The following is a 26,735-nucleotide window of genomic DNA, read 5'->3' as shown; positions in this document are numbered from 1 at the left end:
CTGCATGCACTTGGCGGATTATGAACAAATGAATAGGAATGCCTTGAATTTGAAGCAGTTTAAACGTGTTCGTGAGAATGTGAGAGATTGGGTGAACACCTAACCTAATCCTCTTAAAAGACTGCAGGTATTATGCTGAGCCGTGGAGAGGTGTGAGCTGTCATCCTGCGGTGCGCCCTTGTAGCCGCTCACCAAAAACTAGAGTCAGCATCTCTCAACCAATCCCTTTGCCTTAGCGCACACAGCTGGAGAGAGACCTCGCGTCTAGAACACCTCTATCACAACAACTCAGCGATTAAAGGTACGTTTTTATTAACAATTGAAAAAGGGTTAAGTTTGGTTTACAGATGTTCTACAGAGAAGGGATTTAAGCTACAATAATCGTCATTGACCTTGTGGAAGCCCCGGATACTTGTCAATGACTCTATATCGGGCACTGTTTCTTGCCTGGAATTTCCCCACGAAATTCAGTTACATGTATCATTATTTTGGTTTCTTAATTTTCACCCGACCCACCTGGATACACACGTGAAAATGAAATGGTTGGTTGAACGTTTGGAATGAATCATATCGCGTATGTTGTCTCGACTCGAGGAGCGCATATCAGCACGTTCATGACCCGCGCACGTCAATGAAAAGTAGGGCCCCGCATAATGATATTTTCTACTTAATTCGCTGTTGTTGTTTTTTAAATTGTCATTTGTACACTAACTACATTCGCTGCATTTCATTACACGTGTCATTTAATCTGTGCAGCCCTTCGGAGAGCAGAGTACCTGCAATTATGTAGCCATAGTAACAGGTGGCTGTATCCCATCCTCCGCGCTCCTGCGACTCCCTTCACGTGAACGCGCGCCCTTATAATAAACCCTTCTAATGCTCCCACTAGTGTTTTTATTCGTATTTTATTACATTATTATGTCAAATGTATGACGTGAGTTTTGCATTGTAGTCTAAACTGAGTGAATTATTGATGTATTTCCCCCTTTTTTCCATATATATTTTATAGTTTGGAGCTGGGACATCATGCCAGGACTATGACATTAAAACAGACTATGCTGAGGATGTGTGCTGACCGCTCGCTGAACTGCATTATTTGGCTAACTAATGCTACTGGACCCGTTCCCATAAGCCTAACCATGCATCTGACACGGGCCTAATAATCCGCTGTGGGAACCAAGACCACTCTGGCAGCGGTGAACAATGCATTTGCCACAAAGACGGAGACTCAATCGGAGTCGCATCCTCTTCTTCCTCTCTGGTGTGTTACTGTGCTGCGTCTACACCGTGACGTTCAAGGCCCGGCTGCAGGAGCCACGGGTGGCCCGCCAGGCCGCTGCAGAGGAGGACCCTGGGACAGCACTCCCAGAGGAAGGGGGCGGTGGTGATAGTACTAGTGTTCTGGAGGTAGACGCACGAGAGGTGGTGACCTCTAACCTCTCTAGCCTAACAGAGAGCTATAATGATGACGTCATCACCAGGGCTCCGACTGTGCTGGAGGGGGATGACGTCATCGTGATCACTGTCAACAGGACGGACATTAAGCACTGTATCTACGTAGAGGACCCTGAACCTGAGCCTCCGACTGAACCTCCTCCCACCTCGCCTCCTCCTAACACCACCACCTCCCCGGGTATCCCTGGAGACCTCCCCCACAGGAAGGGAGAGTACCCAGAGGACCTGTTCACAGTGGACCAGAGGAGGCAGGGCTGGGTGACCCTCCACATCCTGGGCATGGTCTACATGTTCGTCTCCCTCGCCATCGTCTGTGACGAGTTCTTCGTCCCGGCGCTCGGCGTCATCACCGTGAAGCTCGACATCTCCGACGACGTCGCCGGGCGACCTTCATGGCTGCAGGAGGCTCCGCCCCGAACTGTTCACCTCTCTGATTGGCGTGTTCATCTCCCATAGCAACGTGGGCATCGGTACCATCGTGGGATCAGCAGTGTTCAACATCCTGTTTGTCATCGGGATGTGTGCCATCTTCTCCAGGGAGATGGGTGGCCTCTGTTCAGAGACGTCTCCTTCTACATCATAGGTAATAATAATATCATTTGACAGATGGTAGAGAGATGTGTGCCATCTTCTCCAGGGAGATGCTCCACCTCACCTGGTGGCCTCTGTTCAGAGACGTCTCCTTCTACATCATAGGTAATAATAATATCATTTGACAGATAATAAGTAGAGAGATGTGTGCCATCTTCTCCAGGGAGATGCTCCACCTCACCTGGTGACCTCTGTTCAGAGACGTCTCCTTCTACATCATAGGTAATAATAATATCATTTGACAGATAATAGGTAGAGAGATGTGTGCCATCTTCTCCAGGGAGATGCTCCACCTCACCTGGTGGCCCTTGTTCAGAGACGTCTCCTTCTACATCATAGGTAATAATAATATCATTTGACAGATAATAGGTAGAGAATAATAGGTTTTTCCAGAAATCCCGGGTTTGTAGACTCCCGGAATCATGAGGGAATAAACAGGACATCTGGAATAATCCCATCCAGGATTTCTGGAAAACCTGGGAATTTTGGGGAAAGTACATACTTTAAAAGGTGCTTACCTTGGAGCCAACGGTCGATCCCATTGAAATGGGTTAATTGCATCCTATAGTTTTCCCCTTATAGTGAACTATATAGGTACATACACTCAGAGAAAAAGGTGCTATCTAGAACCAAACAGGGTTCTGCGGCTGTCCCCATAGGAGAAAACTTGTGGGTTCCACGTGGAACCCCTTTCCACAGAGGGTTCTACATGGAACTAAAAAGGGTTCTCCTATTGTGACAGCAGCAGAGCCTTTTGCGCTCTGGCCAAAAGTAGTGCACTATTTAGGAATAGGGCTCTGGTCTATAGTAGTACCCCTATATAGGGAATAGGGCTCTGGTCTATAGTAGTACCCCTATATAGGGAATAGGGCTCTGGTCTATAGTAGTACCCCTATATAGGGAATAGGGCTCTGGTCTATAGTAGTGCACTATTTAGGGAATAGGGCTCTGGTCTAAAGTAGTGCACTATTTAGGGAATAGGGCTCTGGTCTATAGTAGTACCCCTACATAGGGAATAGGGCGCTGGTCTATAGTAGTACCACTATATATAGGGAATAGGGCTCTGGACTATAGTAGTACCCCTATATAGGGAATAGGGCTCTGGTCTATAGTAGTACCACTATATAGGGAATAGGGCTCTGGTCTATAGTAGTACCACTATATAGGGAATAGGGCTCTGGTCTATAGTAGTACACTATATAGGGAATAGGGCTCTGGTCTATAGTAGTACCACTATATAGGGAATAGGGCTCTGGTCTATAGTAGTACCCCTATATAGGGAATAGGGCTCTGGTCTATAGTAGTACCTCACTATATAGGGAATAGGGCTCTGGTCTATAGTAGTACACTATATAGGGAATAGGGCTCTGGTCTAAAGTAGTACCACTATATAGGGAATAGGGCTCTGGTCTATAGTAGTACACTATATAGGGAATAGGGCTCTGGTCTATAGTAGTACCACTATATAGGGAATAGGGCTCTGGACTATAGTAGTACACTATATAGGAATAGGGCTCTGGTCTAAAGTAGTACCACTATATATAGGAATAGGGCTCTGGACTATAGTAGTACCACTATATAGGGAATAGGGCTCTGGTCTAAAGTAGTGCACTATATAGGGAATAGGGATCTGGTCTAAAGTAGTACACTATATAGGGAATAGGGCTCTGGTCTAAAGTAGTACCACTATATAGGGAATAGGGCTCTGGTCTATAGTAGTACCACTATATAGGGAATAGGGCTCTGGTCTATAGTAGTACCACTATATAGGGAATAGGGCTCTGGTCTATAGTAGTACCACTATATAGGGAATAGGGCCCTGGTCTATAGTAGTACCACTATATAGGGAATAGGGCTCTGGTCTATAGTAGTGCACTATATAGGGAATAGGGCCCTGGTCTATAGTAGTACCACTATATAGGGAATAGGGCTCTGGACTATAGTAGTACACTATATAGGGAATAGGGCTCTGGTCTATAGTAGTACCACTATATAGGGAATAGGGCTCTGGTCTATAGTAGTACCACTATATAGGGAATAGGGCTCTGGTCTATAGTAGTACCACTATATAGGGAATAGGGCTCTGGTCTATAGTAGTACACTATATAGGGAATAGGGCTCTGGTCTATAGTAGTACCACTATATAGGGAATAGGGCTCTGGTCTATAGTAGTACACTATATAGGGAATAGGGCTCTGGTCTATAGTAGTACCACTATATAGGGAATAGGGCTCTGGTCTATAGTAGTACACTATATAGGGAATAGGGCTCTGGTCTATAGTAGTACCACTATATAGGGAATAGGGCTCTGGTCTATAGTAGTACCACTATATAGGGAATAGGGCTCTGGTCTAAAGTAGTACCACTATATAGGGAATAGGACTCTGGTCTATAGTAGTACCACTATATAGGAATAGGGCTCTGGTCTATAGTAGTACCACTATATAGGGAATAGGGCTCTGGTCTATAGTAGTACCACTATATAGGGAATAGGGCTCTGGTCTATAGTAGTACCACTATATAGGGAATAGGGCCCTGGTCTATAGTAGTACCACTATATAGGGAATAGGGCCCTGGTCTATAGTAGTACACTATATAGGGAATAGGGCTCTGGTCTATAGTAGTACCACTATATAGGGAATAGGACTCTGGACTATAGTAGTACACTATATAGGGAATAGGGCTCTGGTCTAAAGTAGTACCACTATATAGGGAATAGGGCTCTGGACTATAGTAGTACACTATATAGGGAATAGGGCTCTGGTCTAAAGTAGTACCACTATATATAGGAATAGGGCTCTGGACTATAGTAGTACACTATATAGGGAATAGGGCTCTGGTCTATAGTAGTACCACTATATAGGGAATAGGGCTCTGGACTATAGTAGTACACTATATAGGGAATAGGGCTCTGGTCTAAAGTAGTACCACTATATATAGGGAATAGGGCTCTGGACTATAGTAGTACACTATATAGGGAATAGGGCTCTGGTCTAAAGTAGTACCACTATATATAGGGAATAGGGCTCTGACTATAGTAGTACACTTTATAGGGAATAGGGCTCTGGTCTATAGTAGTACCACTATATAGGGAATAGGGCTCTGGTCTATAGTAGTACCACTATATAGGGAATAGGGCTCTGGTCTAGGTAGTACCACTATATAGGGAATAGGGCTCTGGTCTATAGTAGTACCACTATATAGGGAATAGGGCTCTGGTCTATAGTAGTACCACTATATAGGGAATAGGGCTCTGGTCTATAGTAGTACCACTATATAGGGAATAGGGCTCTGGTCTATAGTAGTACACTATATAGGAATAGGGCTCTGGTCATAGTAGTACCACTATATAGGGAATAGGGCTCTGGTCTATAGTAGTACCACTACATAGGGAATAGGGCTCTGGTCTATAGTAGTGCAGGAATAGGGCCCTGGTCTATAGTAGTACCACTATATAGGGAATAGGATGCCATTTGGACTCATGCTCTCCTCTCTCCTAGACCTGATCATGCTGATCGTGTTCATCCTGGACAACACTATCATGTTCTCACATTTCTTGCCCTCCTCCTCTTCCTGCCCCTCCACCACCTCTCCCTCCCCGTCCTCCTCCTTCCTCCTCTACCTCCTTCTTTACTCCTTCCTCCTCCCCTCCTCCACCTTCCTCCTCTCCCCCTCCTCCCTCCTCTCCTCCTTCCTCCTCCCCTCCTCCTCCTCCTCCTCCTCCAGCCCCTCCACCACCTCTCCCCCCCCCTCCTTCCTCCTCTCCTTCCTCCTCTCCTCCTCCTCCTCTCTGGTCCAGTCCATCCTCCCTCTCTTCCTCCTCCTCCTCCTCCTCCATCATAGATCTGATCATGCTGATCGTGTTCTTCTTGGACAACACCATCATGTGGTGGGAGAGCGTAATGCTGGTGTCGGGTTACGTGGCCTACGTCTGCTTCATGAAGTTCAACGTGCAGATCGAACACTTCGTCCAGACGCAGATCAACAAACACAAGAGCATCGTCAAGATCATCATGCCAGAGGAGGAGGAGAAGGAGAAGGAACCCAAGAAGGTTGGTAGTGTTGTTGGGACAGTCCAGTTTTGGTGAAGACAAAAAGACAGATAGACAGGTAGGTAGGCAGGCAGGCAGACAGGTAGGCAGGTAGGCAGGCAGGCAGGCAGACAGGTAGGCAGGTAGACAGGCAGGCAGACAGACAAACAGGCAGGCAGGCAGGCAGGCAGGCAGGCAGGCAGAGTGGTTGACAGACAGACAGACAGACAGACAAAGAAACAAAGAAATGACAAAAACAATTATCAGGGTAGTCCATACAGACAAAGCCATTGTAATAGGCAGGCAGGCAGACTCTGGTCCAGTCCAGAGAGACAATACAGGCAGACCCAGTCCATGAGAGACTGGTCCAGTCCATGAGAGACAATAGGCCCAGACCCTCAGGTCCAGTCCATGAGAGACAGACCCAGGTCCAGTCCATGAGAGACAGGCAGGTCCAGTCCAGGAGAGACAGGCAGGCAGAGACCAGGCTGGTCCAGTCCATGAGAGACAGACAGGCAGGACAGGCAGGCTGGTCCAGTCCATGAGAGACAGACAGGCAGACCTCTCTGGTCCAGTCCAGACAGACTGGTCCAGTCCATGAGAGACAGACAGGCAGACCCTCTCTGGTCCAGTCCAGGCAGAGACAATACAGGCAGGACCCAGACCCTCTCTGGTCCAGTCCATGAGAGACAATACAATACCATGAGACAGACCCAGACCCTCTCTGGTCCAGACCAAGAAACAAAGAAATGGTCCAGTCCAAAGACAATACCATCAGGAAATAGACCCTCTGGTCCAAATACTAGAAAAGCCCATTGGTCCAGTCCATGACCACCCAGGACCCAGACCCTCTCTGGTCCAGTCCATGAGAGACAATACCACCCAGGACCCAGACCCTCTCTGGTCCAGTCCATGAGAGACAATACCACCCAGGACCCAGACCCTCTCTGGTCCAGTCCATGAGAGACACCCAGGACCCAGACCCTCTCTGGTCCAGTCCACCCAGGACCCAGACCCTCTCTGGTCCAGTCCATGAGAGACAATACCACCCAGGACCCAGACCCTCTCTGGTCCAGTCCATGAGAGACAATACCACCCAGGACCCAGACCCTCTCTGGTCCAGTCCATGAGAGACAATACCACCCAGGACCCAGACCCTCTCTGGTCCAGTCCATGAGAGACAATACCACCCAGGACCCAGACCTCTCTGGTCCAGTCCATGAGAGACAATACCACCCAGACCCAGACCCTCTCTGGTCCAGTCCATGAGAGACATGGACTGGTTGATTCACTGGACTGTCAGTCCAGAGCCAATGTGTTTATACATCCACCCTCTCTGGTCCAGCCCTTTGGTCAGGTCCATAGTGACAATGTGTGTGTGTGTGTGTGTGTGTGTGTGTGTGTGTGTGTGTGTGTGTGTGTGTGTGTGTGTGTGTGTGTGTGTGTGTGTGAGAGACAATGTGTGAGTGAGTGAGTGAGTGGTGTGTGAGTGTGAGAGAGAGACCAGAGGAGAGACCCTGTGTGGTGTGGCAGCCAGACTCGGCAGCCTTTGATGATTGGGACTGAATCCCTGAAAGGATCCCAGGTGTCAGAGCCCAGCTGGGGAGCATGGGTCAGAGGGAGGACAGGACGGGACCGGGGGTGAGTAATGCTGATGAGATGTAAAGTAATGTCGGCCATCAGTTTGTCATTGTCACATTGGAGGAGTGTATTATTCAGCTAAATCACACACCTGGTGCCAGTCACCGTGTATCTCTAGTCAGTCATCTGAATATCAATTCTCTGTGTTTCATTGCATATCCTCTTTGGCAGACAAAGCTGTAGCAGGGAATTATTGTCCAAACCAGTAGAAACAATAGCACCCTACCCACTTCAACGCCACAGGAGGTTGGTGGCTCCTTAATTGGGGAGGACGGGCTCTGGTAACGGCTGGAGCGGAGTCAGTTGAATAGTATCAAATACATTCAATTAAAAACATTAAAAAATATATATATTTTTACTTTATTTAACCAGGAAAAGCACATTGAGAACCAGAGTCCCTTTTTCCAGGGAGACCAGGCCAAGAAGACAACAACACAATACATGACATCATTAAAACATACAACACAATACATGACATCATTAAAACATACAATACAATACATGACATCATTAAAACATACAATACAATACATGACATCATTAAAACATACAACAACACATGACATCATTAAAACATACAACACAATACATGACATCATTAAAACATACAACACAATACATGACATCATTAAAACATACAAGGACAATACCCTACATGACCATCATTAAAACATACAATACCCAGACATCATTAAAACATACAATACAATACATGACATCATTAAAACATACAACACAATACATACATGACATCATTAAAACATACAATACAATACAATACATGACATCATTAAAACATACAATACTGGTCATCATTAAAACATACACCACAACCCAATACATGACATCATTAAAACACACAATACAATACATGACATCATTAAAACCACAATACAATACATGACATCATTAAAACACAGTCCAATACATGACATCATTAAAACACACAACACAATACATGACATCATTAAAACATACAATACAATACATGACATCATTAAAACATCCAATACAATACAAGGACATGACATCATTAAAACATACAATACAACACATGACATCATTAAAACATACAATACAATACATGACATCATTAAAACATACAACCCAATACATGACATCATTAAAACATACAATACAACACATGACATCATTAAAACATACAATACAACACATGACATCATTAAAACATACAATACAATACTGACCATCCATTAAAACATACAATACAATACATGACATCATTAAAACATACAATACAACCCATGACATCATTAAAAATACAATACAATCATGGTCATCATTAAAACATACAATACAATACATGACATCATTAAAACATACAATACAGTCCATGACATCATTAAAACATACAACACAATACATGACATCATTAAAACATACAATACAATACCCTACATGACATCATTAAAACATACAATACAGATACTGACATCATTAAAACATACACCCAGGACAATACATGACATCATTAAAACATACAAGGACAATACTGACATCATTAAAACATACAAGGACAATACATGACCATCATTAAAACATACAAGGACAATACAATACATGACATCATTAAAACATACAATACAATACATGACATCATTAAAACATACAATACAATACAATACATGACATCATTAAAACATACAATACAATACAGACATCATTAAAACAGTCCAATACAATACATGACATCATTAAACATACAACACAATACATGACATCATTAAAACATACAATACATTACATGACATCATTAAAACATACAACACAATACAATACATGACATCATTAAAACGTACAATACAATACATGACATCATTAAAACATACAACACAATACATGACATCATTAAAACATACAACAACACATGACATCATTAAAACATACAACACAATACATGACATCATTAAAACATACAATACAATACATGACATCATTAAAACATACAATACAATACATGACATCATTAAAACATACAACACAATACAATACATGACATCATTAAAACATACAATACAATACAATACATGACATCATTAAAACATACAATACATGACATCATTAAAACATACAATACAATACATGACATCATTAAAACATACAATACAATTCATGACATCATTAAAACATACAATACAATACATGACATCATTAAAACATTCAATACAATTCATGACATCATATCATTAAAACATACAACACAATACAATACATGACATCATTAAAACATTCAATACAATTCATGACATCATTAAAACATACAATACAATACCATACAATACATGACATCATTAAAACATACAACACAATACAATACATGACATCATTAAAACATACAATACAATACATGACATCATTAAAACATACAATACAATACATGACATCATTAAAACATACAACCGTGTACATGACATCATTAAAACATACAATACAATACATGACATCATTAAAACATACAAACAATACATGACATCATTAAAACATACAATACAATACATGACATCATTAAAACATACAACACAATACAATACATGACATCATTAAAACATACAACACAATACAATACATGACATCATTAAAACATACAACAAATACAATTGACATCATTAAAACATTAAAATATATATTTTTTTGCTCATTAAAACAACAATACAATACATGACATCATTAAAACACACAATACAATACATGACATCATTAAAACATACAATACAATACATGACATCATTAAAACATACAATACATGACATCATTAAAACATACAATACAATACATGACATCATTAAAACATACAATACAATACATGACATCATTAAAACATACAACAACACAATAACACGATCCAGCCTGGTTAGGAGCCGTTCCATCAGTACAATGATGACCACACAAGACACTGATGGCCACACAGCACACACTTCTTCAGTTGTCAAAGCTTCATTTGTAGCCTACATGTTACGTTATGCTAAATTATAGCGTTTGTTTGTCAATGGCCCTCGACAACAGACTACCAACCAGCTAACAGACAGACAGACAGACAGACAGACAGACAGACAGACAGACAGACAGACAGACCGAGCAACCGACCGACCCCTGGGTTGTGAGCCCCCTGGAGGTCGCCCCCATGGAATCAAGAATTTGAATACTAGAATGGTGATGAATCTTCTTATGATGCGATAAAGGTCAGCCATTTTGGTCAGGGAGTTGGTCCACCCTGGTTTCCCAGTGCACACACTCAAATCACACATGATCTCAGCCTCATTGCAAAATGTGTAGAATAGCATGAGATTATCTATAAAACTGCAGGGAATACTGCAACTCTCTGTTCCATGGCAATATGTGTAGAATTGCAGGAAATTAGCTTTAAAACAGCAGCATTTTCTCTCAATCTTGAGGCTTCAGGCAAAATGTGTAAAATAGCAGGAGATTATTTTTCTCTTTGCCCCAAGTTAGTGGTTTTCCCGGGGCTTTCTCAGAGCCCCGCAACACTGCAGTACACCACTACTCACAATACACCCTCCAACACACCAACACACACCCTCCAACACACCAACACACACACTCCAACACACCCTCCAGCACACCAACACACACCCTCCAGCATACCAACACACAAGCACACACCAACACACCAACACACACACTCCAACACACCAACACCACACACACACACACAACACACACCCTCCAACAACAACACACACCTCCAACACACCAACACACACCCTCCAACACACCAACACACACCCTCCAACACACCAACACACACCCTCCAACACACACCCTCCAGCATACACACACACCCTAACACACACACACCCTCCAACACACACACCCTCCAACACAACACACCAACACACACTCCAGCACACCAACACACACCCTCAACACACTACTACAACACACCAACACACACCCTACAACACACACCCTCCAACACACCAACACACACTACTACAACACACACTACAACACACAACACACACACACTACTACAACACACTACTACAACACACTACTACAACACACACACTACTACAACACACTACTACAACACACCAACACACACTACTACAACACACACTACTACAACACACTACTACAACACACCAACACACACTACTACAACACACACTACTACAACACACTACTACAACACACCAACACACACTACTACAACACACCAACACACACTACTACACACACACTACTACAACACACTACTACAACACACTACAACACACACACTACTACAACACACACTACAACACACTACTACAACACACTACTACAACACACACTACAGTACAACACACACACTACAACACACTACTACAACACACCAACAACACACTACTACAACACACACTACTACAACACACACTACAACACACCAACACACACTACTACAACACACACTACTACAACACACTACTACAACACACTACTACAACACACACAACACACACTACTACAACACACTACTACAACACACTACTACAACACACACACACTACAACACACTACTACAACACACTACTACAACACACACAGTACAACACACTACTACAACACACTACTACAACACACACAGTACAACACACACTACAACACAACACTCCTGCAATCAGGTGCTGATGAGTGTGGAAGCATTGCACTAAATTAATGTCTTGGGTCAATTGGGGCATTTGACAGCCCTTCACATCTAGGCTGATGGATACCCGGATGGCTCCCTACTCCCTACCCTCTATAAGGCCCTGGGCTAAAGTAGTGCACTATTAATGGAATTGGGTGCCATTTGGGACCAAGAGATTCACCCCTGCTAGCCCTGGGTTGTCTTAAGTCATTCTGTAAAGCATCTGGGTTGTCTTAAGTCATTCTGTAAAGCATCTGGGTTGTCTTAAGCCATTCTGTAAAGCATCTGGGTTGTCTTAAGCCATTCTGTAAAGCATCTGGGTTGTCTTAAGTCATTCTGTAAAGCATCTGGGTTGTCTTAAGTCATTCTGTAAAGCATCTGGGTGTCTTAAGTCATTCTGTAAAGCATCTGGGTTGTCTTAAGTCATTCTGTAAAGCATCTGGGTTGTCTTAAGTCATTCTGTAAAGCATCTGGGTTGTCTTAAGTCATTCTGTAAAGCATCTGGGTTGTCTTAAGTCAGTCTGTAAAGCATCTGGGTCTTTTCATTTTTTTCAGCAGAGAAATGATTGAATATGATTTATATGCTCGTCATTTTTACAGGTTGCGTCCCAAATTGCAATAGGGTGTCAACTGGACAATAGAGGACGATATTACCACTCCTATTTGCCATATCTTCAATGTAAGCCTACTAAAAAGTGTGTGCCCTCAGGGCTGGAGGGAAGCTAAAGTCATTCCCCTACCCAAGAATAGAAACACCTACTAATTCAAGGGTTTTTCTTTACATTTGCTATTTTCTACATTATAGAATAATAGTGAAGACATCAAAACTATGAAAAACACATATGGAATCATGTAGTAACCAAAAAAGTGTTAAACAAATCTAATTATATTTTATATTTGAGATTCTAGTAGCCACCCTTTGCCTTGATGAAGCTTTGCACACTCTTGGCATTCTCTCAACCAGCTTCATGAGGTAGTCACCTGGAATCCATTTCAATTAACAGGTGTGCCTTCTTAAAACGTAATTTGTGGAATTTCTTTAGTTCTTAATGAGTTTGAGTCAATCAGTTGTGTTGTGACAAGGTACGGGTGGTATACAGAAGGTAGCCCTATTTTGTAAAAGACCAAATTCATATTATGGCAACAACAGCTCAAATAAGCAAAGAGAAACGACAGTCCATCATTACTTTAAGACTCTTTCAAGTTTCTTCAAGTGCAGTCGCAAAATCCATCAAGCGCTATGATGAAACTGGCTCTCATGAGGACCGCCACAGGAAAGGAAGATCCAGAGTTACCTCTGCTGCAGAGGATAAATTCATTAGAGTTACCAGCCTCAGCAATAGCAGCCTAAATAAATGCTTCACAGAGTTCAAGTAACAGATACATCTCAACATCAACTGTTCAGAGGAGACTGTGTGAATCAGGCCTTCAAAGTAAGTTAAAAAAAGTTAACATCCCAAAGGGTCATGTATAAAAATGCTGGGCAGACCATTATTTTGGTTACCATGGTGGCTATGCCCCCATAGGATGACGATGCCCCCATCCACAGAGCACGAGTGGTCACTGAATGCTTTGATGAGCATGAAAACGATGTAAACAATATGCCATGGCCATCTCAGTCACCAGATCTCAACCCAATTGAACACAGTGCATTCGGATAGTATTCAGACCCATTGACTTTTTACACATTTTGTTACGTTACAGCCTTGTTTTGGTACCCTTCCCCAGTTCTGTGCTTTGACACAATCCTGTCTCGGAGCTCTACAGACAATTCCTTCGACCTCATGGCTTGTTTTTTTTCTCTGACATGCACTGTCAACTGTTGGACCTTATATAGACAGGTGTGTGCCTTTCCAAATCATGTCCAATCAATTGAATTGACCACAGGTGGACTCCAATCAAGTTGTAGAAACATCTCAAGGATGATCAATGGAAACAAGATGCACCTGAGCTCATAGCAAAGGGTCTGAACACTTTCTGTTCTGGTATTTCTGTTTTTTATTTTTAATAAATTTGACAATATTTCTAAAAACCTGTTTTGCTTTTTCATTCTAGGGTGTTGTGTGTGGATTGAGGATTTTTATTTATTTAATCAATTTTAGAATAAGGCTGTAATGTAACAAAATGTGGGAAAAGTCAAGGGACCTGAATACTTATTTTTATTTATTTAAGTAGGCAAGTCAGTTAAGAACAAATTCTTATTTACAATGAGTGCCTACCCCGGCCAAACCCTCCCCTAACCCCGGAAGACGCAGGGCCAATTGTGCTCCACCATTTGGGACTCCCGATCTCGGCTGGTTGTGATACAGCCCCGGATCGAACCCGGGTCTGTAGTGACGCCCCTAAGCACTGCAGTGCCTTAGACCGCTGCACCACTCGGGAATGCACTGTGTGGGAGATTCTGGAGTGGGTCCTGAGACAGTGTTTTCCAACCACCATCAGCAAAACACCCATATAGAATTTCTGGTGGAAGAATGATGTCACATCTCTCCAATAGAATGATGTCACATCCCTCCAATAGAATGATGTCACATCCCTCCAGTAGAATGATGTCACATCCTCCAATAGAATGATGTCACATCCCTCCAGAATGATGAATCCCTCCAATGAATCACCTCCATCACATCCCCAGAATGATGTCAATCCTCCAATGAACGATGTCAGATCCCTCCAGTAGAACGATGTCATCCTCCCTCCATCCCTCCAGTAGAATGATGTCACATCCTCCAATAGAATGATGTCACATCCCTCCAATAGAATGATGTCACATCCCTCCAGTAGAATATGCCAATCCCTCCAATAGAACGATGTCACATCCCTCCAGTAGAATGGTGTCGATGTCACATCCCTCCAATAGAACGATGTCACATCCCTCCAGTAGAACGAGTCAGAATGATGTCACATCCTCCAATAGAACGATGTCACACTCCAATAGAACGATGTCACATCCCTCCAGTGAACGTCACATCCCTCCATCCTGTCACATCCCTCCAGTAGAACGATGTCACATAGAACGATGTCACATCCCTCCAATAGAATGATGTCACATCCCTCCAATAGAATGATGTCACATCCCTCCAGTAGAATCCTCCATGTCACATCCTCCAGAATGAACATCCCTCCATGTCACATCCCTCCAGTAGAATGATGTCACATCCATCTCCATGTAGAACGATGTCACATCCCTCCAGTAGAATGATGTCACATCCTCCAATGTCACATCCCTCCAATAGAGTGATGTCTCATCCCTCCAATAGAATGATGTCACATCCTCCAATAGAATGATGTCACATCCCTCCAAACAATGTCACATAATGATCACATCCCTCCAGTAGAATGATGTCACATCCTCCAATAGAATGATGTCTAGAATGATGTCACATCCCTCCAGTAGAATGATGTCACATCCCTCCAATAGAGTGATGTCGAACAATGTCACATCCCTCCAGTAGAATGATGTCACATCACATCCTCCAGTAGACTCCCTCCAGACAGACACTGTAGAATCTATACCATTGAAGCTGTTCTGTCTCAACACCCTATTAAAACACTTTATGTTGGCAGTTACTTGTTCTCACTAATATCACTGTTGTTATATATTTTTTCCTTTATTTAACTAGGCAAGTCAGTTAAGAACAAATTCTTATTTCCAATGACGGCCTGGGAACAGTGGGTTAACTGCCTTGTTCAGGGGCAGAACGACAGATTTGTACCTTGTCAGCTCGGGGATTTGAACTTGCAACCTTCCGGTTACTAGTCCAATGTTCTAACCACTAGACTAATCGTGTCTTTGGCAGATCCTGTCTTCAGTAGACACCCATTATGCATCCTCTACCCAGCTGGGCAAATGTTGGCATGGGATTTCATAAAGACATTCTTTTCTGGTTGAAACAACATATATTTTTTTCTGGACTACAAAAAAAACAGACAACAAACCCTTCCTTTTTTACAATCAGAACAACAACCTGACCATGTAAAAGCCCTTCAGTATATTTATCACACTGGAGAGTAGTTCTTTAACAGTCTGCCTTTTCTCCTCTCTCTGGTTCTTATTGTGAACGTGTACTAAAAGTATTCCTGTATTCACAGCAGAACAGTGGACATCCACCACCTGATCCACCCCAAAACAATGTTTCACCACAACCCCAAGACTCACCCCAGAAGAGAGACAGAGAAAACTCAAGGTCTCAACACTCTTTGATTGTGATGTCATGATCAGGTTGTGTACTGATTGTAAATTATTTACATTTTTTTTTTTTTAGATGTCATTTAAGTGACCAGCAAAAAAGAGGTCTTTACCTGAATGTAACCTGGCGTGATCTGCCGTGGCTTCAACCCTGTGTGTGTGTGTGTGTGTGTGTGTGTGTGTGTGGTGTGGTGTGTTTTGTTATGTGCCAGGTGAAGCCCACTCTCCAGAGAGGAGGCAGTAATGCGTCTCTCCACAACAGCACCAACAGAAACACCATCTTCCAGTTGATGATCCACACTGGACCCACTGGGAGAAGGTACTGGACTTTATATCAATCTTTATTATTACAGGGACCGCTATGGTCCTAATCTATGGTCCTAATCTATGGTCCTAATCTATGGTCCTAATCTATGGTCCTAATCTATGGTCCTATACTATGGTCCTAATCTATGGTCCTAATCTATGGTCGAGTCTATGGTCCTAATCTATGGTGTCGAGTCTATGGTTCGAGTCTATGGTCCTAATCTATGGTCCTAATCTATGGTCCTAATCTATGGTCCTAATCTATGGTTAGAGTCTATGGTCCTATACTATGGTCCTAATCTATGGTCCTAATCTATGGTTAGAGTCCATGGTCCTATACTATGGTCCTAATCTATGGTCCTGATCTATGGTTAGAGTCTATGGTCCTAATCTATGGTCCTAATCTATGGTTCGAGTCTATGGTCCTATACTATGGTCCTAATCTATGGTCTAATCTATGGTTAATGGTCTAATCTATGGTTCGAGTCTATGGTCCTATACTATGGTCTAATCTATGGTCCTAATCTATGGTTAGAGTCTATGGTCCTATACTATGGTCCTAATCTATGGTCCTAATCTATGGTCCTAATCTATGGTTTGAATCTATGGTCCTAATCTATGGTTTGAGTCTATGGTCCTATACTATGGTCCTAATCTATGGTCCTAATCTATGGTGCGAGTCTATGGTCCTAATCTATGGTCCTATGGCCCTATATTATGGTGTGAATCTATGGTCCTAATCTATGGTTTGAATCTATGGTCCTAATCTATGGTCTATACTATGGCCCTATATTATGGTCCGAATCTATGGTCCTAATCTATGGTCCTATGGTCCTAATCTATGGTCCTAACTATGGACCGAATGGTCCTAATCTATGGTTTGAATCTATTATCCCTAATCTATGGTCTAATCTATGGTCCTTATCTATGGTCCTAAACAATGGTCCTAAACTATTGTCCTTCCTGTACAGTTCCAGGACCAGGAAGCTATGCCTCCTGGGAGGAGCTACTGAACCATATGAGATGAGTAATGTAGGGTATGTAGACATTATTAAAGTGACATTTTAAAGTGACATTATTTAAAGTGACTAGTGAAACCTTTATTATGTCCATTTATTTAAGTGGCCAGAGATTTGAGTCTGTATGTTGGCAGCAGCCTCTCTATGTTAGTGATGGCTGTTTAACAGTCTGATGGCCTTGTCACTACTGCCACAGGGACCTTCTATATTCACTACGGTCACAGGGACCTTCTATATTCACTCCTGCCACAGGGACCTTCTATATTCATTACTGCCACAGGGACCTTCTATATTCACTACTGCCACAGGGACCTTCTATAGTCACTACTGCCACAGGGACCTTCTATATTCACTACTGCCACAGGGACCTTCTATATTCACTACTGTCACAGGGACCTTCTATAGTCACTACTGCCACAGGGACCTTCTATAGTCACTACTGCCACAGGGACCTTCTATATGTCAGAGTCAAGGCCCGCGGGCCACATCCGGCCCGCGAGAAGGTTTTCACGGCCCCTGGGATGATCTTGATTTATTATTAGAACCGGCCCGCCAGACCGCAGCAAGCCGGCAGCCAGATCTTTTACACGCACCAATACTACATTTCCCACAATGCAACGGTGGCCTTTACCGAGCAGTAGGCTGCTTCATTTCAATATTTATTGGCACAGCAGTTGTCAGCATCACAGTAAAATTAACTTTCAGATACCCATCAAAAATGGCAAAACGGAAGGTGGACACTGAGAACCGGGGTTTCAAACAAGGTGGGAGTCGGAGTATTTGTTCACGGAGGTAGCTGGAAAACCTGTGTGTCTTCTGTGTGGAGAAAGTGTGGCGGTACTGAAAGAGTATAATCTGAGACGACATTATGAAACGAAACACGCGGACAAAAACAAGAATATGGACATGGAACAAAGGCTACAAAAGGCAGAGGAATTAAAACGAGGCCTCAAATCTCGACAGGCTCTGTTCAAAAGCCAAATCACAAGGCCAGGCTGCTGTCAAGGCCAGTTTTATTTTGGCAGAAGAGATCGCTAAATCAGCCCGGCCATTTACGGAGGGGATTTCATCAAAAACTGCATGATTAAAGTTTGTGACCACTGTTTGCCCAGAAAAAAGGCAACTCTTTTTAAATGTGAGTCTGAGCAGAAACACCATTGCAGAGAGTAGACCAGTTGTCCATCAATCTAAAGAGCAGCTTGTGAAAAGGGAAAAGATTTCATTGCATATTCCTTGGCTGTGGATGAGAGCACCGACATTTCTGACATTGCCCAGTTGTCAATTTTCATCCGCGGAGTGGACTCCAGCCTAAGCGTGACAGAGGAGTTTTTTGGCTACGTCCTATGCATGGCACACTACGGGGCATGATTTGTATGAAGAGGTGTCAAGATGTGTAAATGAGATGGAGCTGCCTTGGGAAAAACTCGTGGGTTTGACAACCGGCGGGCACCTGCGATGTGTGGACACAGGAGCGGACTGGTGGCGACGGGAAAGATGCAAGAAAACGCGACAGGTGAGCTGACAGCTTATCATTGTATCATACACCAGGAAGCGTTGTGCGGTAAAACCTTGAAAATGGAGCATGTAATGAGCATCATCACGCGCACAGTTAACTTTATCAGAGCCAAGGTTTGAATCACCGCCAGTTCAAGGCATTTCTGACGGAGTTAGAAACGGAGCATGGTGATTTGCCTTATCACACAGAGGTGCGATGGCTAAGCCAGGAAAGGTGCTTCAAAGATGTTTCGAGCTTCGTGAGGAGATTTGTCTGTTCTTGGACAGCAAAGGGAAAGACACAACACAACTCCGGGACGAAATGTTTCTGTGTGAAATGGCTTTTTTTGTGACATTACGAGTCATCTGAATGCAATGAACTTGCAGCTGCAGGGTCGGGATCCATCTCTGATATGTACAGTACAGTGAAGGCATTTAAAACCAAACTGACTCTGTGGGAGGCGCAGATGCGGAAAGAAAATTTGAGCCACTTTCCCAGCTGCCAGACCATGAAAGAAGCTCTCTACCAGTGCGTTCCCGAGCGCACAGTTGGCTGATAAAATAGGTATGCTTGCCGCTGACTTTCGGCAGATTTGCTGACTTTGAAGCACAAAAGCAGGTTGGAACTGCTCGGTAACCCATTTGCTGTTGACGTGGAAAGCTCACCACAAACTCTCAAATGGTGATTGACCTCAATGCAATGATGCACTGAGGGCAAAATATGCAGGGTGCTGCGGACCTTTCCTCCCCGACACAATGCCCCAGCTGCGCATCAGGCTGCTCAAACGTTGTCTATGTTTGGCAGCACATACCTAATGTGAACAACTGTTTTCTTTGATGAACTTCATCACACAGAAGTCGACTTACTGCTGAACACCTCCCACTCAATTCTGAGGATTTCCTCAGCTCAGAGCCTGCGAACATTGATGAACTTGTGGAAAAGATGGGACACCACCAAGTATCACCCTCAACCTCAAACAAGGGACATTACTGTGCAATCACATATTTAGAGTTTTTACTCAGTTCAAGTTTAAAAGTTAAAGTTTAATATTTGTTTCACTGCATGTTACTTCTCCTTAAACAAAGTGTTGTTTTTGATTAATAGATTTTGCACTTTATTTTTATTGTATTTCAATTATATTTTAAAAATATTTCAGTTGAGTGGATGATAGAAAATTGCTATTATTGTTTTTTTTTTCTTTGACCCACTTTTTTTGCTAAAATAGAAAATATTACTGATGGTGCCTTGAATACCGGTTTCTTTCATTTAATGTCATGTTATGGGGATTTTTATATAAAGGGAATTTGTCTTTTGTGTCTGTTGAAAATTAAAGATTACTGACAGAGCCATAAGAAAATATTGCTTTATTTATCTGATCATATTGGAATATATTTGTTAGGTTTTCAGTAGGTTCAATTAGGTTCACTAGACTATATTCATTTAAACATTTTTCAATGAACATTCGAACAGTCCGGCCTCGGCTTGTAGCTAAATTTTTTATTTGGCCCTCCGTCCATTTGACTTTGGACCTGTTCTATAGTCACTACTGTCACAGGGACCTTCTATATTCACTACTGTCACAGGGACCTTCTATATTCACTACTGCCACAGGGACCTTCTATCACTACTGCCACAGGACCTCTATATTCACTACTGCCACAGGGACCTTCTATATTCACTACTGCCACAGGGACCTTCTATAGTCACTACTGTCACAGGGACCTTCTATAGTCACTACTGTCACAGGGACCTTCTATATTCACTACTGCCACAGGGACCTTCTATAGTCACTACTGCCACAGGGACCTTCTATAGTCACTACTGCCACAGGGACCTTCTATATTCACTACTGCCACAGGGACCTTCTATAGTCACTACTGCCACAGGGACCTTCTATAGTCACTACTGTCACAGGGACCTTCTATATTCACTACTGTCACAGGGACCTTCTATATTCACTACTGTCACAGGGACCTTCTATATTCACTACTGCCACAGGGACCTTCTATAGTCACTACTGTCACAGGGACCTTCTATAGTCACTACTGCCACAGGGACCTTCTATAGTCACTACTGCCACAGGGACCTTCTATAGTCACTACTGTCACAGGGACCTTCTATATTCACTACTGGTCACAGGGACCTTCTATATTCACTACTGTCACAGGGACCTTCTATATTCACTACTGCCACAGGGACCTTCTATAGTCACTACTGTCACAGGGACCTTCTATATTCACTACTGTCACAGGGACCTTCTATATTCACTACTGTCACAGGGACCTTCTATATTCACTACTGCCACAGGGACCTTCTATATTCACTACTGCCACAGGGACCTTCTATATTCACTACTGTCACAGGGACCTTCTATAGTCACTACTGTCACAGGGACCTTCTATATTCACTACTGCCACAGGGACCTTCTATATTCACTACTGCCACAGGGACCTTCTATAGTCACTACTGTCACAGGGACCTTCTATATTCACTACTGGTCACAGGGACCTTCTATAGTCACTACTGCCACAGGGACCTTCTATATTCACTACTGTCACAGGGACCTTCTATATTCACTACTGCCACAGGGACCTTCTATATTCACTACTGTCACAGGGACCTTCTATATTCACTACTGTCACAGGGACCTTCTATATTCACTACTGGTCACAGGGACCTTCTATATTCACTACTGCCACAGGGACCTTCTATATTCACTACTGCCACAGGGACCTTCTATAGTCACTACTGTCACAGGGACCTTCTATATTCACTACTGCCACAGGGACCTTCTATATTCACTACTGCCACAGGGACCTTCTATAGTCACTACTGTCACAGGGACCTTCTATAGTCACTACTGGTCACAGGGACCTTTATCTATAGTCAGACTGTTAGCTTCACAGCAGCATCAGACTAGCTTCACTACTGCCACAGGGACCTTCTATATTCACTTCACAGCAGCATCAGACTGTTATATTCACAGACTGTTATCAGACTGTTAGCTTCACAGCAGCATTAGACTGTTAGCTCACCTAGCAGCATCAGACTGTTAGCTTCACCTTCAGCATCAGACTGTTAGCTTCACAGCAGCTTCACCTTCAGCATCATCAGACTGTTAGCTTCACAGCAGCATCAGACTGTTAGCTTCACCAGACTTCAGCAGCATCAGACTGTTAGCTTCACAGCAGCATCAGACTGTTAGCTTCACACAGCAGCATCAGACTGTGTTCACCTTCCAGCATCAGACTGTTAGCTTCACCTTCAGACTCTTCAGACATCAGACTGTAGCTTCACAGTTAGCATCAGACTGTTAGCTTCACCAGCATCAGACTGTTAGCTTCACCTTCAGCATCAGACCTTAGCTTCACAGCAGCATCAGACTGTTAGCTACCTTTCACATCAGACTGTTAGCTTCACCTTCAGACATCAGACTGTTAGCTTCACAAATCAGCATCAGACTGTTAGCTTCATCTTAAGCATCAGACTGTTAGCTTCACCTTCAGCATCAGACTGTGAGCTTCACAGCAGCATCAGACTGTTAGCTTCACAGCAGCATCAGACTGTTAGCTTCACAGCAGCATCAGACTGTTAGCTTCACAGCAGCATCAGACTGTTAGCTTCACCTTCAGCATCAGACTGTTAGCTTCACAGCAACATCAGACTGTTAGCTTCACAGCAGCATCAGACTGTTAGCTTCACAGCAGCATCAGACTGTTAGCTTCACAGCAGCATCAGACTGTTAGCTTCACAGCAGCATCAGACCTTCAGCATGACTGTTAGCTTCACAGCAACATCAGACTGTTATATTCACAGCATCATCAGACCGGTAGCTTCACAGCAGCATCAGACTGTTAGCTTCACCTTCAGCATCAGACTGTTAGCTTCACCTTCAGCATCAGACTGTTATCTTCACAGCATCATCAGACCGGTAGCTTCACAGCAGCATCAGACTGTTAGCTTCACAGCAACATCAGACTGTGAGCTTCACAGCAACATCAGACTGTTAGCTTCACCTTCAGCATCAGACTGTTAGCTTCACAGCAGCATCAGACTGTTAGCTTCACCTTCAGCATCAGACTGTTAGCTTCACAGCAACATCAGACTGTTAGCTTCACAGCAGCATCAGACTGTTAGCTTCACCTTCAGCATCAGACTGTTAGCTTCACAGCAACATCAGACTGTTAGCTTCACAGCAACATCAGACTGTTAGCTTCACCTTCAACATCAGACTGTTAGCTTCACAGCAACATCAGACTGTTAGCTTCACAGCAGCATCAGACTGTTAGCTTCACAGCAACATCAGACTGTTAGCTTCACCTTCAGCATCAGACTGTTAGCTTCACCTTCAGCATCAGACTGTTAGCTTCACCTTCAGCATCAGACTGTTAGCTTCCCAGCAGCATCAGACTGTTAGCTTCACAGCAACATCAGACTGTTAGTTCAATGACACACACAGTCCAGTACAACGAGAGACCTAGAGACAGTGCTATTGGGATAAAGGGATTGGTTGGCCAGACGCTGGCTCTTATCCAGCTTTTATTAGCCTGTATTGAAAGCTGATTAAGGATGAGAGAGCTGGGAGGGAGGAGGCTGCATGGGGACATGTCTGGCTGCCTGGTGGCCTGAGGACTCAGTGAAGGTCACTCCAGTAGAGGACAGAACAGTCACGTCCCTGTAATCCAGGAACACAGGTGGACTTGACCTCTGCTCTTCACTTCTCACAGAACACGAGTCTCTAGTGTAAGGTAGCACCAAGGTGTTGAGAGGCTTTTGGATCAGGTCTCCCCCAGGACCAGGTTTGGAGAGAGCTGCTCTAATGGGCTACTCCACACCACAGCTCTGGGTCTCTCCCCCAGGACCAGGTTTGGAGAGCGCTGCTCTAATGGGCTACTCCACACCACAGCTCTGGGTCTCCCCCAGGACCAGGTTTGGAGAGCGCTGCTCTAATGGGCTACTCCACACCACAGCTCTGGATGCCAGGGGACTTGGGGACCTGGTAAATACAGAGGCTGACTGAATGTCTCTCCAACAGAGATCCTATCAAATGAGTTCTAATATGTAATTCTATGGTGTCTTCCATCGTCCCCTTATTCCAGAGACAGGCTTTAGCAGAGATGTTAGAGGCCCTGGTCAGAGGAGAGTTAGACAAGGTAAGAGGATGTCAACATGTCACCTTCTCCTCATGTTGTCACCCTGTACTGTCACTTCATGCCAGCCCTGAGTATCTCTTCATCTTCTGTCTACTATCTATCACTCCAAAATAGATGTTTTCATCTCAACTGTATCTCACTCTTCCCTAGAAGAGGATACTGAGTTTTCATGCCTGTTCAGCTCATTTTCAGTCAATATTATGAAGGAAGTGGTTGTGTTTTGTTTGTGTGGTACAGTAACTTCGGTTGTGTCTATGGCTCATATTCCATCATACATTACTCTCCACGAGGCAGCGGGTGGATATGTTGTGTCTCCGTGGTAACTGGTCATATTCCATCATACATTACTCTCCACGAGGCAGCGGGTGGATATGTTGTGTCTCCGTGGTAACTGGTCATATTCCATCATACATTACTCTCCACGAGGCAGCGTGTGGATATGTTGTGTCTCCGTGGTAACTGGTCATATTCCATCATACATTACTCTCCACGAGGCAGCGTGTGGATATGTTGTGTCTCCGTGGTAACTGGTCATATTCCATCATACATTACTCTCACGAGGCAGCGTGTGGATATGTTGTGTCTCCGTGGTAACTGGTCATATTCCATCATACATTACTCTCACGAGGCAGCGTGTGGATATGTTGTGTCTCCGTGGTAACTGGTCATATTCCATCATACATTACTCTCCACGAGGCAGCGTGTGGATATGTTGTGTCTCCGTGGTAACTGGTCATATTCCATCATACATTACTCTCCACGAGGCAGCGTGTGGATATGTTGTGTCTCCGTGGTAACTGGTCATATTCCATCATACATTACTCTCCACGAGGCAGCGTGTGGATATGTTGTGTCTCCGTGGTAACTGGTCATATTCCATCATACATTACTCTCCACGAGGCAGCGTGTGGATATGTTGTGTCTCCGTGGTAACTGGTCATATTCCATCATACATTACTCTCCACGAGGCAGCGTGTGGATATGTTGTGTCTCCGTGGTAACTGGTCATATTCCATCATACATTACTCTCCACGAGGCAGCGGGTGGATATGTTGTGTCTCCGTATATACCATCATACATTACTCACGAGGCAGCGGTGGATATGTTGTGTCTCCGTGGTATTATTCCTCATACTCTCCACGAGGCAGCGTGTGGATATGTTGTGTCTCCGTGGTAACTGGTCATATTCCATCATACATTACTCTCCATGAGGCAGCGGGTGGATATGTTGTGTCTCCGTGGTAACTGGTCATATTCCATCATACATTACTCTCCACGAGGCAGCGTGTGGATATGTTGTGTCTCCGTGGTAACTGGTCATATTCCATCATACATTACTCTCCACGAGGCAGCGTGTGGATATGTTGTGTCTCCGTGGTAACTGGTCATATTCCATCATACATTACTCTCCACGAGGCAGCGTGTGGATATGTTGTGTCTCCGTGGTAACTGGTCATATTCCATCATACATTACTCTCCACGAGGCAGCGTGTGGATATGTTGTGTCTCCGTGGTAACTGGTCATATTCCATCATACATTACTCTCACGAGGCAGCGGTGGATATGTTGTCTCCGTGGTAACTGGTCATATTCCATCATACATTACTCTCCACGAGGCAGCGTGTGGATATGTTGTGTCTCCGTGGTAACTGGTCATATTCCATCATACATTACTCTCCACGAGGCAGCATGTGGATATGTTGTGTCTCCGTGGTAACTGGTCATTTTACCTGACGTATCTCTGCCAATTAGAAACAACCTTTAATGGGGAGGTCAGGACGGAGGTGTCGGTGCAGAGGAAAGGTAAGGCCAACGTTATCTATACGTTTAGTGCTTGATTTGGTTAGCGTCAGTGAATGTTCTCGTAACGTTCTGTATACATGATGCGTTTGGTTTGATGTTGTCGTTATGTTCTCGTAACGTTCTGTATACACGTTGCGTTTGGTTTGATGTTGTCGTTATGTTCCGTGAATGTTCTCGTTACGTTCTGTATACACGTTGCGTTTGGTTTGATGTTGTCGTTATGTTCTCGTAACGTTCTGTATACACGTTGCGTTTGGTTTGATGTTGTCGTTATGTTCCGTGAATGTTCTCGTTACGTTCTGTATACACGTTGCGTTTGGTCCAGGCCTATAGGTGTGTGTGTTGATGTGACTCCTAGTGTGCTGTGTTGGTGTGACACCTAGTGTGGTATGTTGATGTAA

The 26,735-nt window shown here is 43.6% G+C and overlaps 1 protein-coding gene across 1 annotated transcript; it reads left to right on the top strand.

Moving 5' to 3' along the window:
* Positions 1–26,735, top strand: LOC118382253 (sodium/potassium/calcium exchanger 1-like). Its single transcript, XM_052501099.1, is given in 11 exon segments — positions 1–301; positions 1,010–1,837; positions 1,840–1,863; positions 1,866–1,974; positions 2,069–2,151; positions 5,890–6,098; positions 16,771–16,877; positions 19,353–19,396; positions 24,238–24,377; positions 24,478–24,531; positions 26,718–26,735. Coding segments are annotated over 10 exon segments (1,422 nt in total). The 5' UTR covers positions 1–301; positions 1,010–1,203.

Source organism: Oncorhynchus keta, unplaced genomic scaffold (assembly GCF_023373465.1).
Source record: "Oncorhynchus keta strain PuntledgeMale-10-30-2019 unplaced genomic scaffold, Oket_V2 Un_contig_12414_pilon_pilon, whole genome shotgun sequence".
Taxonomy (NCBI): Eukaryota; Metazoa; Chordata; class Actinopteri; order Salmoniformes; family Salmonidae; genus Oncorhynchus; species Oncorhynchus keta.
This window is presented reverse-complemented; position numbering and strand designations above follow the sequence as displayed.